This window comes from Ovis canadensis, chromosome 14 (genome assembly GCF_042477335.2).
Source record: "Ovis canadensis isolate MfBH-ARS-UI-01 breed Bighorn chromosome 14, ARS-UI_OviCan_v2, whole genome shotgun sequence".
In the NCBI taxonomy this organism is placed as follows: Eukaryota; Metazoa; Chordata; class Mammalia; order Artiodactyla; family Bovidae; genus Ovis; species Ovis canadensis.
The window spans coordinates 57,731,070-57,743,157 of NC_091258.1; the positions used below are offsets into that span (position 1 = coordinate 57,731,070).

General features: G+C 41.1%; 2 protein-coding genes across 10 annotated transcripts in view; one reads left to right on the forward strand and one right to left on the reverse strand.

Annotated features, from left to right (window-relative positions):
* The window catches only part of LOC138418696 (transcription factor Sp5-like), a 30,012-nt gene extending 28,782 nt beyond the window's left edge, over nt 1-1,230 (reverse strand). For both annotated transcript variants that reach the window (XM_069550327.1, XM_069550326.1), the window contains exon 1: nt 759-1,230. In XM_069550327.1, the coding sequence (XP_069406428.1) occupies nt 840-1,142 (303 nt within the window). In that variant the 5' untranslated portion in view covers nt 1,143-1,230 and the 3' untranslated portion in view covers nt 759-839. The remainder of the gene's footprint in view (nt 1-758) is intronic.
* The window catches only part of LSM14A (LSM14A mRNA processing body assembly factor), a 52,873-nt gene continuing 41,113 nt past the window's right edge, over nt 329-12,088 (forward strand). For all 8 annotated transcript variants that reach the window (XR_011248693.1, XR_011248694.1, XM_069550320.1 and 5 more), the window contains exon 1: nt 329-1,261. Coding sequence is in view for 6 of the 8 variants with exons in the window: in XM_069550320.1 (XP_069406421.1) it covers nt 1,141-1,261 (121 nt within the window). In the remaining 2 variants the exon portion in view is untranslated. The remainder of the gene's footprint in view (nt 1,262-12,088) is intronic.

The following is a 12,088-nucleotide window of genomic DNA, read 5'->3' on the forward strand; positions in this document are numbered from 1 at the left end:
GAGGGGATTCAGGATGGAGAAACGGTTTACTAACGTTAGATAGTTAAGGAAATGATTTCAATGAGCCCAGACTCTAACTTCTTCCCATACCCAGAAAAGTGTTGAATTTATTAGCTTGAGATGTATGGTTTAAGAGTAATCTTTTGATGTTAAACTACCTGGGTTTGTTGTTTTTGCTGTTTTTCAAAAACTCCTATATATCCTGTGCTCCTCCCTTACTTCTTCCGAGCAGTCCCTCAGAGCTGAGAGGCTATCTCCAGACTTAAGTCCTCAGCAAACGACCCCCCACCCCCCACACCGGAAGAAAGCACAATTCTCAAGCTTAAGTTGAGCTTTTTTCTTAAGTTGACAATGCTATGGCTTAAATGAATCCGGAGTTCACAGAACTGAACAAAACTGCAGACAGTAGGGTTTGGCCTGTGTGCAATGGCACTGAAAGCAAGGAGAACCATTTGAAAGCTTTGGACAGAATCCCACGTCTAGAAGCAGCGAAGGGGAGTAGAGGGGAGACTCGCTCGGTGACAGATGCTGTAATGATGGCTCCATGAGGGGCGCAGTTGCTTCCAAAGGAAAATGACCAGGTCTCAGAGGTGCTCACCAAGAGCTTCGAGGCACGTTGGAACTTTCTAGCTAGAGGGATCCGCCTTTGCAATGAAACTGGACTCAGGACAGGTTACAAAGGGTCTGGAAATGGCGTGGGCCACAGCGGAGAGCAAGAGGACCGCGCGCGGCGCCACGCCAGCCCACAGTATCCTTACATTCCGAGGCTCCTGGCCTCTCCCTGGATCTCCTCTCAGGCCTCGGGGAACGACAGCGACAGACCAGGCCAAGCGGCACTGCTAGGACTTCCGAGGCAGCGAAGGAGCCCTGTGCCACCGGCCGCCAGGCGAGTCTCGCGAGACCTCGGCCTCCCCGTCCAGCATGCCCCGCGCCGCCGCCGCTGCTGCCGCCGCCGCCGCCGCCGCGCCGCGGCTTGAGGGCGGGAGGCTGGGGGAGGGTAGCGCAGCCGGCGCCGCCGCCATGTTGGGTCTGAGGCGGCTGCTGTAGGCGCCGACCGAGCAAGTGGGCGAGCAGAACGGCCACAGCGGCGTGGGATCTGCCTCTCTGCGAGCGGCCGCGAGCGGCGGCGGCGGCGGCGCCATGAGCGGGGGCACCCCTTACATCGGCAGCAAGATCAGCCTTATCTCCAAGGCGGAGATCCGCTACGAGGGCATCCTCTACACCATCGACACCGAGAACTCTACCGTAGCTCTCGCCAAAGGTATGCCGGGGCGGGCCTCGGGGTGGGAAGCCGGGCCGAGCGCTCGGGGCTGCGCCGAGCTCTCGGCTCGCGACCTCCTCGCTCCCTCCCCGCTCCACCGTCCTCCTTGGGGGGCCGCTCCCTTCCCTCCGTCCGGGCCCCAGCGTCGCGGGCCGGGCCGGGCCGCGGCCTCCCCGGGGCTCCCAGGCTTCCGCCTTCGATCCGGGGACTAAGGACCGCGGCCGGGCCGGGCGGGGCAGCCCTGAAGTCCGAGAACGGGCCGAAGAACACGGAGATACGCGTCTTCCAACTCCGAAATTCGGTGGTTCTGTCTTCTTAATCACCAAACAAAGCCTGAGTATTCAAAGAATTTTTCCGCCCAGCTTGAGTTTAAAGCGCTGATTTGCTGATTTTCCAGCACCCGTCTTCTCGCGTTTTTAATTTCAATTCGTTGCATATTCCTCAGGTGAACTTTAAGTAATGTACCCAAACTTTGGGTTTCCCCTGCGACGCAGACGGCCTCGAAATGCCATTGGTACCTGGAGCAGATCACATCCCACTTGTCTCCTGTGTGGTATTTACCTGTTAAACCGGAATCCTTCTCCAAACCTGTTGTGCAACCATCTCTTTCAGATGTTTGCTGCTCTCCTTTCGGCCTTGTTTTTGGAAATCCGGTGGGAAGAAGGGTGCCAGCTTTTTCCGTGTCCCTTTTTCCCAGGGCAGATCTAAGTGGTCAGTGGGCGCTGACCGACCCCGGTGGAGGCTCTCTGGGTCCGAGAGTTCTGGGGTCGGGGAGGAAGGTGTCCACCCCAAAGTACATACCATTGCCCAGTCTTGTGGGTTTTGTTTCCGTTCACAAGTCTGGGTTTTTGTTCCGCCAGGAAACCAGGAAAAATATAAACTTTAGCTCCTGATCTTAAAAGAAGCCTCACAAGTTTTGGGAACATATAGGAGAGGGAAGCAAGATAACTAAGGTCATTTTCGCAGCACATCTGGAAGAGTTACAGAAAGAATAGCATGGTAAGGAGAGAAGTCCGGCGATAGGAAGAAAATTTTCTAAATCTTTCTTAAGAAAAAGATTAGTCTTTGACCGATAGGAGAGTCATTTCACGGTATCACGCAAATATTTAAAGATACTTTTTGGATTCCCTCGTACATCCTTTTTAAAACACTCTTGTTGGGACAAATTTTCTATCTAGGTAGGGAGTCTTAAAATTATTTTCTCTAAATTTTCTTTCCTCTCCCACCCGTCCCTCCCCCCACCCGCGTGCATATTTAGCTGTATAGTTTTAATTTTTATAGTTCTGTGGAATTGTGAAAAGGGCCCTCTAAAGTTTTTGATGAGAGCCACATACAAGCTGAAAATAGTATTTCTCATTAAAGTGGTTTAATAGTTTTTTCTTTTTTTTTTAAAAGCATTGTTTGGGCCAATCTGACTTTGAAGGTTTCTTGCCAGGTTAGTGACTTATCAGTGAGTTTCCTGTGGTACCTTTACTTCTTACAAAGAAAAGAACCTGTGCATTTTTAAGGTTTCTAATGTATTCATTTGTCTTTTTAAAAACAAAAACCTATAAATATATTCTTTTATGCAAGAACCTAAAAACATCTATATAGCAATGAAGTCTTTTTTAATCATTGATTTACTTTATGTCTGTTCTCATGGCTTTGATATGTAATCCCACGTACATAATATATTCTTTTCTTCTAAAGAAATTTGAGTTGTTGAATGTATAACAGAGGTTTGGGAATTGTGTTTGCAAAAATTGGAGTTACCAAATGTGGATATTATTCTACTTGGCAGTTTCTAATCTAAAACTGCTTTGTAACTGTGCAGTCAACAACCAGGTACTTATTTCAGATTTCAGAATTAGAAGTGGGATGTTTGGTGTTAAGATTTTAGAATTTACATGATTTGTTGAGTAATTTGATAATCTGAAATTCCACCTTTTTCAAAATTTGGATGAAGAGTGGCAGTCTACCTGATGAAGCCAAAAGTTCATTCATGGATTTTAGAATACAGTGTATTTAGAATACAGTATGTATTTGGATTTAGAGATCCTTGCTAACTCTTTTTAAACTATGAATTGAGTTATCTCTTTAACATTCTTAAAATTCTATTTAGGACCTTAATTCTTTTCCCCTTTAGAGAGAGGTGTTTTTTTTTCCCCTCAGTGTGAAATATAACCACATACGTTGTAAAGATATGTGGATAAAAATGAAATATTTTTAAACAAAGGTCCTTGTAACTACCACCCAGGGAAAGACAGGCTTTGCCAACATCCCACAAGTCTCCCACTCCTGTATCTTCTCATCAACAACTGCTGCCTTCTTAAGCTAGATATAAATATTATTCTGACATTGATCATTTTATCACTTAAGTTACATCTCTGAATGATAAGAGTTTTGTTCCTTTTTGAACTTTATATAAATGGAATCATGTTGCATATACTTATTTTGGCTTTTGTTGTGACATAGCATTCCCTCATGCATATAACTTGTTTATTTCTACAGTTGCTTTGGATATTCTGAAGCTATTCAAATTGTTTAGTTTTGAGCAATTATGAACAATAACTTTGAGTTTACTGATACATGTTTATATAATTTTCTTTATGCTGTGTACTTTGAATTGCAGGATCCTGGGGAGTATGTCTTTATTAGATCATGAAAAACTGTTTTCCGAAGTAGTTGTTTACTAATTTTTATTTTAGTTATTAGTAAAGTATATGAGAGTTACAGTTGTTCCACATCTCTCACCAACAGTAATACTTGTAACCACCACTTTTATCAGGTATTTTAGTTCTATCCAATCAGGTATTTTAGTTAGTATCAGGTGTTTTAGTTCTGTCCAATCTGGTGGGTGTGTATTTGTACCTGGTTTTTAATCTTCCTGATTACTAGTGAGGTAAACACCTTTTCATATCTTGGTCATTTGGATTTCATCTTCCATGAAGTGCCTTTGAAATCTTTTGCCCATTTTCCTGTTGAAATGCATGTTGTTGTTGTTGTCGTTGTTTTTCTTGAGTTCAGTATCAGAATATGAATCCTTTGCTGGATATATCTGTTGCAAGTATCTTTTCCCATTTAATGGTTTCTTTTGGTGAATAGAAGTTCTTGCTTTTATTGTAAATATGTTACCACTCTTTTCAATTGTGACTAGTGTTTCTTGTCCTTTTTTTTTTTAAAGGAGCTTTTCCCTACCCAAGGGTCATGGACTTACTTTGATTATCTTTTCAACTATGATGCCCCTGTAATTGATTTTGTGTATGTTGTGAGGTATGTAAATATTTACATTTAGTAAGGAAGTCCCTTGGCTTATATGGTCCAGGTTATAATTTAGTTTCTTTACTTGGATATTACTTAAAATTTAAATCCATCTGAAACTATAGAATACTCTTAATATTGGGGGCTAGCTCTGTTTGATGTAGTATATAATTAGGGTGACCATATGGCCTGTTTCGCCCTGGTGAAAAGTCCTTGTTTGTGCCTGTTATTTTGGTGAAATTGTTGAAACATCCTTTTTCTCTCTTGAAAATCTTGCAGTTTGGATAATAAATTGTATGGTCCCACTGTATGTAGTCAAAAGCCCAATGCCAGAGGTACTGCCAAATAGGTGTTATCTTTTATTTTCTGCTAGAGATTTCACAGACTAGCTTTAGTTCTGTAAAAGTGAAATTGAGGTAAGTTTGATGAACTTTGATACATTGGAATCTTCTAAATCAATGTCAGGAAGTTTTAAGGGGAAGTAAGGAAGAATTTAATGTCAGTATAAGTATGTTAATAGATAATCTGGATTGTTGTTTGTTTCTTGAGGTCTTTATCACGGGTCTGAGTTTTTTTTCTTCTAGTACTGCTCATGACCTACATGTAATCATCTTTATTTGCATGTGTTTATTGTCTGAGCTCCTGGGACGAACAGATATTTATTAAATGAAGAATAAATGAGAATTATTTAGCATTTTAGTTTATTAATCTTATAGAAGTCTCTTGGGGATATCTCCAAATGTTTGCAGTTGTATCTCTTTAAAATTAAAATACTTAAAGTATGTTCCCTCCACCAAGAGTAAGAAATTTTGGAGAATGGGAATATAAGAGAATAAAATCTTTTTTTTTTTTTTTGGCTGTGCTGGGTCTTTCTGTGCACAGGCTTTCTCTAGTTACTGCGAACTGTACTGCACGGGCTTCTCATTGCAGTAGCTTCTCTTGCTGCAGAGCACAGGCTCTCGGTGCCTGGGCTTCAGTAGCTGCAGCTCACAGGCTCCAGAGCACAGGCTCAGCAGTTGTGGCATATGGGCTTGGTTGCTCTGTGACATGTGCAGTCTTCCCACACCAGGCAGATTCTTATCCCCTGTACCACCAGAGAAGTCCAGGATAAAATCTTAAGACATGCGTGATATAAATGACATTGTTGGGGAGACAGAGTTTTTCACCTTATGGCTCAAGCTTAGTTATAATTTTCATTTAAAATTGAAAGGAAGAATCAATTCAGAATGTTTGAGGGAGCTGCAAAGTGATGATGTAGTTTGTAGGATACTTCCAATTGTATATGCACTTGTATTTGTGAATATGACACCCAAACACATAATAGATCCTGGATACCAAGAGATTCCCCACAGAATGGAAACTTTGTAGAGGCAAGGGTTTTGTCTCATTCATTGCTCTGTCCTTAGCAGCTGGAATAGTGCCAGGCACAGAGTAGACCCTTGGTAAATATTTGAATAAATGAAAGGAAACCTAGCTTTTGAAGGTTTCTCATTGTGGGAATCTCAAAGTTGGAGGAAACTCACATATCCTATAAGCATTATATGTGTGGATTTTAAAAGTATTTAAGTAAAATAGACTCAATTCAGTCACTCAGTCGTGACTCTGCGACCCCATGGACTGCAGCATGCCAGTTCCCTGTCCATCACCCACTCCTGGAGCTTGCTCAGACTAATGTCCATTGAGTTGGTGATGCCATCCAACCATCTCATCCTCTGTCGTCCCCTTCTCCTGCCTTCAGTCTTTCCCAGCGTCAGGGTCTTTTCCAATGAGTCAGTTCTTCGAATCAAGTGGCCAAAATAAACTAAATAGACAAAAGTGAGCAAAATTCTTATCTAACATGCATTTAGTTAACTGTACCTGGTTAATAAACCCTTAAAATGAAAATCATGTTGCCATTGAATTAGTAAGAGAGACTTTGTGAGGAAGAATGATTATATAAGCCAGCTGCTTTTAAAACAAACAGTTTGTTCTTAAAGAATCAGGTGATTGGTGGAGGAATATAAAAGTGGGTAAATTGGTGGGTAAGTGGGTAATGATATTGCCCATTGGCATAGCTTACTCACCTCTTGATTGTTAATTATCCACATAGTCATAAACTCCAGAGAGAGTGGGAGAGCTTTTATTGGGTGAAATGCCTGTGATGTGCTTTATTGATTTCTAGCCTTCTCTCTGATTTGGGGGATCTGAATCTAGCAATTCACAAAATCACTACTTAGGAACAACAAAGATCTAGTGAAACTTAGTGCTGCAGTTTCTTTTGGTTGCCCTATTTAGTGAGATTGCCAGAAGTTGGAGCCTTGGAAACAGTTTGTTGTTGTTGCATAGTCCACAGAAATTCTTGGTAATTCTGAGAGTCTCAGGTCAGGTGCCAGAAATTAACTGTACATTTTCCAATACAGTAAGAAAAGCCATGGCTTTCTTTTTCTTTCTTTCTTTTTTTAAATATTTATTTCTTTTGTTTGGTTGCACCACCAGGATCTTCAGTCTTCTTTGCGGTCGGTGGGGGTCTTTAGGTGTGGCATGTGGGATCTGGTTCCCTAACCAGGAGTCAAACCCAGGCCCCCTGCATTGGGCGCTCAGGGAAGCCACTGGACCATCAGGGATGTCCCAAGACATGACTGTCTGAATTGGAAGTAAAGAAAACAGCATAAAGCCTGAGGAAAATAATAGTAAAGAGATCTTACCTGTGTGACACATAGCAAGAGTTTTGTATTTAACTCAGTGCTGAAGTAGTAATAGCAGTAACTGTAGATGGTTTAACTTGAATTTATTACTCCATGATAAAAGGTGATCTCTATGGAAGCAATTTACCTTTTATTTTCTCTGTAATACTTTAAAGTAGTACTTCAGTTAGCTATTTTAAGAACTGGATATCAGTGAAGTAAAATTTTTAATGGATCAAGTGTGAGTTAGTCTGTAAAGTATTTTACTCACAAAGATTTATTCTAGTGTTGTGCAGTGTTTGCTTTTCTAAGCAAATGTGACCTAAAAGGCCAGTTGGAAAACTTAGTAGTGTCCTTGGACAAGTAATTTAATCTCAGCTTTAACTTTATATTTTAAGTAAGGATAGTGACGTGCATCTTTCAGAGTCATTCTCAGAATTAAATGAGATAATACCAGAAGTGAACTAGTTTGTTACAGTGCTTAATAGAGTAGCTTTCTCATTGTTATTTCCAACCACTGTCTCCATCTTTGTCTAGGTAACCCATCTCCGTCAGTCATTCAGATCCACTGTAGCCTACAGCCTGTTGATCCTACTACCTTTCATTGACCCGCACTCTCCTTATAACTTTGCCACCTGTTTTAATTCCATGAGGAGTTGTTACAGTCAGAACAGAGCTTATACTGTCAACCCCCTTCCCCCTCCCACTTTCTTGTACAAACCTCACAGCCCTGATTATATCAGCACAGACATGCTGGCCAGTTTCACTGTGCCTTTATGTTCACTGAGCCCAGAAGTCATGGTTACTTCCCATATATTGTATATATTGTATGTCCTTACTCCATTCATTCCGGTTTTGTACATGACCATTCCATTCCTTGTTTTCCTCAGACTTCTGTCATCTCTTCCCGCATCTTCACTTTCAGCCTGTGAACCTTGCTGCTTCTTTATTTGAGGAGAGAATAGCAAACAGAAGAGAATTTTGCTCAACTCATCCCACATGTACCCAGTAACCTGCATCTGTCCCAAACCTCTCCTTTTCTCTGTTTAGGTAAACTGTTCTCTCCTAAGGTCACCCATGCATTTGTGCAGTAGGTTTCATCCCCTCTTGATGATTCAAGGACATTGCCCCAACAGCCTCTCCTGCATATTCAGTTTCTCCTTCTCTACCAGACCTTTCCTGTCTACTCACAGATATGCTGTTATTTCATCCATCTTAAAAACAGCAGCAGCAGCAACAACAAAAACACTGTTATTCTTAATGCAGTTACTCTTTTCTATCTACTGCCCCATCTCTCTCCTTCCCTTTACACCAAAACTCGTTGAAGAAGTTGTCTATATGAAGGTTGCCAAAGATTTCCATGTTGCCAAATTCAGTGGCTGGTTCTTATCCTCAGTCTACTTGACTGATCAGCAGTGTACTGCACAATCTGTCTCTTCTGCTTCTGGCTGTTTTTTCACTTGATGTCATCCTAGTTTTCTCTTAGACCTCACTGTCTCCTTTGTGATTCAACTCCTACTCCTCCCATTGTTGGAGGGGACCAGGGCTTAGTTCACATCTTCACTGTCTTTTTCTCTTTCTCTTTTTTCTTTCATGTTGGTTACAGATTATTTCCTTGTTTTATCATGTGCACTCTTCTCTTGATTTCATTCTGAATTTCATGACTTCAGATGCTGTCTATAGATTATTGTCTCCATCCTGCACCACCTGCCCCCCCGCCCCCCGCCCCCCGCCCCGCAGACTCCTGATTTGTGTATCCATCGGCTTCCTTGATATTTCCACCTGGAAGGATGTCTGCTAGGCACCTCCCGTTCAATATGTCCCAAACCTATTTCTTCATCTAGTTGTTTCCTTCTAATTGAAGACAATTTATTCTTTTAGTTGGTTAAGATAAAAAAATCTTTGAGTCATCCTTAAATTTCTCTCACAGTACGTGTTTCGGATCTCGTCAACTAATTCCAAGATATATGCAGAATTTTACTTCTTACCACCTCTGCTACTTTACTACTTTGCATTATCTCTGTCCAGTCTGTTCAGAGACATGCAGGGGTTCCTGTTTCTTGTTTACCATGTTGACTTCTTAGCTGGTTCTTTTCCCCTCAGTTTTGCATAAGTACATCTTTGTCATTAAAAAAAAAAAGGTGGCATGTGTGGGTGGCAGATTTTCTTGGTGAATCTATGTTTTTCTTGATTGCTTGATTGACTGGCTATATTATTATGAATCAGATTGTTTTTTCATATGGACATTTTAAATTATTGGATTATTGTATTCTAACATTCTGGTGTTGCTGATACCAATTTGATTCTCACTTTTCTCTCTTGGAGTTTTGAAGTTCTTGGAGTTTTGAAATATTGCCACACTGGAGTGTGTTTTTCCTGAGTGATTTCAGTGGGTCTTGTAAATCTGAAGACTCAGGTTTCTTTAACCTAGTAAATTTGCTGTCTTTGTCCAACTCTCAGATTAGTTTCTCTTTCACGCCGGTGTTTTTTGTTTTATTTTTTAACTCCTATTGGATAAAGTTATTTTTAATTAATCAATTTGCTTTTAAAAATATTTTTATATCCCTATTGGTTATATCTTTGGGAGATTAAAATAAAAATCCAACCATAAGAAAGAATACCCAACAAAGCAGCTTAGAGGGTTGAGGCTAAATTTAGACTGCAAATTGGACTTGCTTTTCCTTTTTCTTCCTGTTTATAAGTCTTAACTCAAACTACATGAGAAGGCATTTTTTAAAAAACACATAAATCCATAAAAGAGAAAGTAGAATTGGAAAGGGGACAACAGCAACAAAATTTTGAAGGGTGAAAAAAAAGTTTTTGTCTTTTGAGTTTAAATGTCTTCTTAGCAGAATTTAGCTGCAGACTAAGGAGGCAGTGGGTAAAGCCAAGAAGTAAACCTGATTTGTACCCAAACTCCTAAAAGTCTCAGGAATTGGCATCATCATATGCAATGAAAACAAGGGCTGTAGTAATTGGGTGAAGATAGAGGTCAGAACTGGAAGATTAACTTGAAATTTGTTTCAACAGTGGCCAGATTTCCAAAGCCCCCTTTGCATTTCCCACATCTAGGTGGATAGCTACTTCTCTCCGATCCTGGTACTCTGGTGAGGTTAAACTAGAGATTCTGGAGAAACCTCAGCACATTTAGGAGCAGAGGTACCTACCACACCAAAGACAGCACGGAGCACAGGGAGCATAAGAGCAGCTTGTACATGCCTGGGGCTTATTACATCCATTCAGGAGAATTGCTGAGCACCTTTTATGACTCTGTGTTAGACACTGTGCTATATTCTAGGAAACCAAAGAGCCAGAGACAGGGTTCTTGAGGACCCAGCAGCTGAGGTAGGGCCTGACAGATAGTCACAGTTAGCCGCAGGAAGAGGATGTCTAGGAAGAAGTGTCCAGTCCTAGGTCACGGGGAGTTTTGCAGTCTGTCAGGAAAGTGAACACAAAGTCACAAAGGAAAGAGAACCAACAGCTCTGGAAGGTCCCAATGAAAATGTATCAAATAACAGACGCAGGCCCCTTCCTCCCCTTTTATTTTTCTTCCCCTGCTACATTTATCTTAGTTCATTCAGTTTGTCATTTGAATAGCACACTAACAAGTCAGTTTTCTTGGTGGGTTGTAAAGTGAACGTGAAAGTCGCTCAGGCATGTCCAGCTCTGTGACCCCATGGACTGTATAGTCCATGAAATTCTCCAGGCCAGAATACTGGAGCGGGTAGCTGTTCCCTCCTCCAGGGGATCTTCCCAACCCAAGGATCAAACCCATGTCTCCTGCATTGCAGGTGGATTCTTTACCAACTGAGCTATCAGGTGGATTGTAAGGATCCCTGGAAAGTTTTTAGCCAATGAAGTGATTTGTCAGAGTCCAGCTGTAGGATATTTATGCTGACAGCATTGTGCAAAAATTGCGAGTGAGGGACAATTGGAGCTGACAGTATTGAATGATAGTACCTATAATGATTCCTATCCACCAAAATTAGGAAAGGAGCAAGAGGGAATCAGGTTTATCCTTCTAGATGCTACTTGAGCATCCTCACCCCTTCAAAGCCTTCCCCAGTTACCCTGGTCAGAAACTGTATGTTGCATCTTCTGTGTTTGCAGTTTATCTTCTGTTTTCTTTTTGTGCTTAGCAACCTTTTCTTATTTTTCACTATAGACTAGTTTTCAACATCTTTCCCTCCTTGTGTCCTTTGTGCTTAACAAATTAACTGTTGATAACATGCAGGATTATTATTTCTGAAAAGTCTTCTTCATCAGAAAATGAGTGGTTGAACTTGACATTTTATAGGAAAGGACACTATGATAAATGAAGATGGTATTGAGGATATTTTATTCTCTCAGATTAGGAAGTGATAATAAGCATTAACAATTAGTAAGTAAGCATTTACTGTTGCTGTCCTGTGCTTCACAGAACTGTTTCAGGATCTCTCCTGTTTGCCATTTCAGAAAAGCCCTAGTTTTTGTGTTTTGCATTACCGCTGCTGCTGTTTTGTATCACCGTCTAAATTATCAAAGTGCCTTTTGGTTTTATAATTCTCTCTTCTTGGCACTCTTTCTAAATTCTTAGGCTAGTCATTATTTCCTTTTACTCAATCTGAAATGCTAATGGTTGAACAAAGAAAGGTATGTCTTGAGTAAATCTGCACATATTAATAATCCACTGGGAGGAAGCAAGTGAAGTTGCAGGGTCTTAAGTCTATAATCATGGAAGATGACTTTGGGCTGAAAGAAATGTAGAAGTCTTTCTTCCCCCAAAACTGTGAGGAAGAGGGGAGAAAATGAGTGAAGATATGAAATGTATTAATGAGAAGGACGAGATCATTTGAAGTCTTTCTAGTCAAAGAGGAGTTTACTTTCACTTTTAGAATTAAGTGATAAAGAGTTGGTTTTAAGAATATGTTTGAAAAGGTGAGAG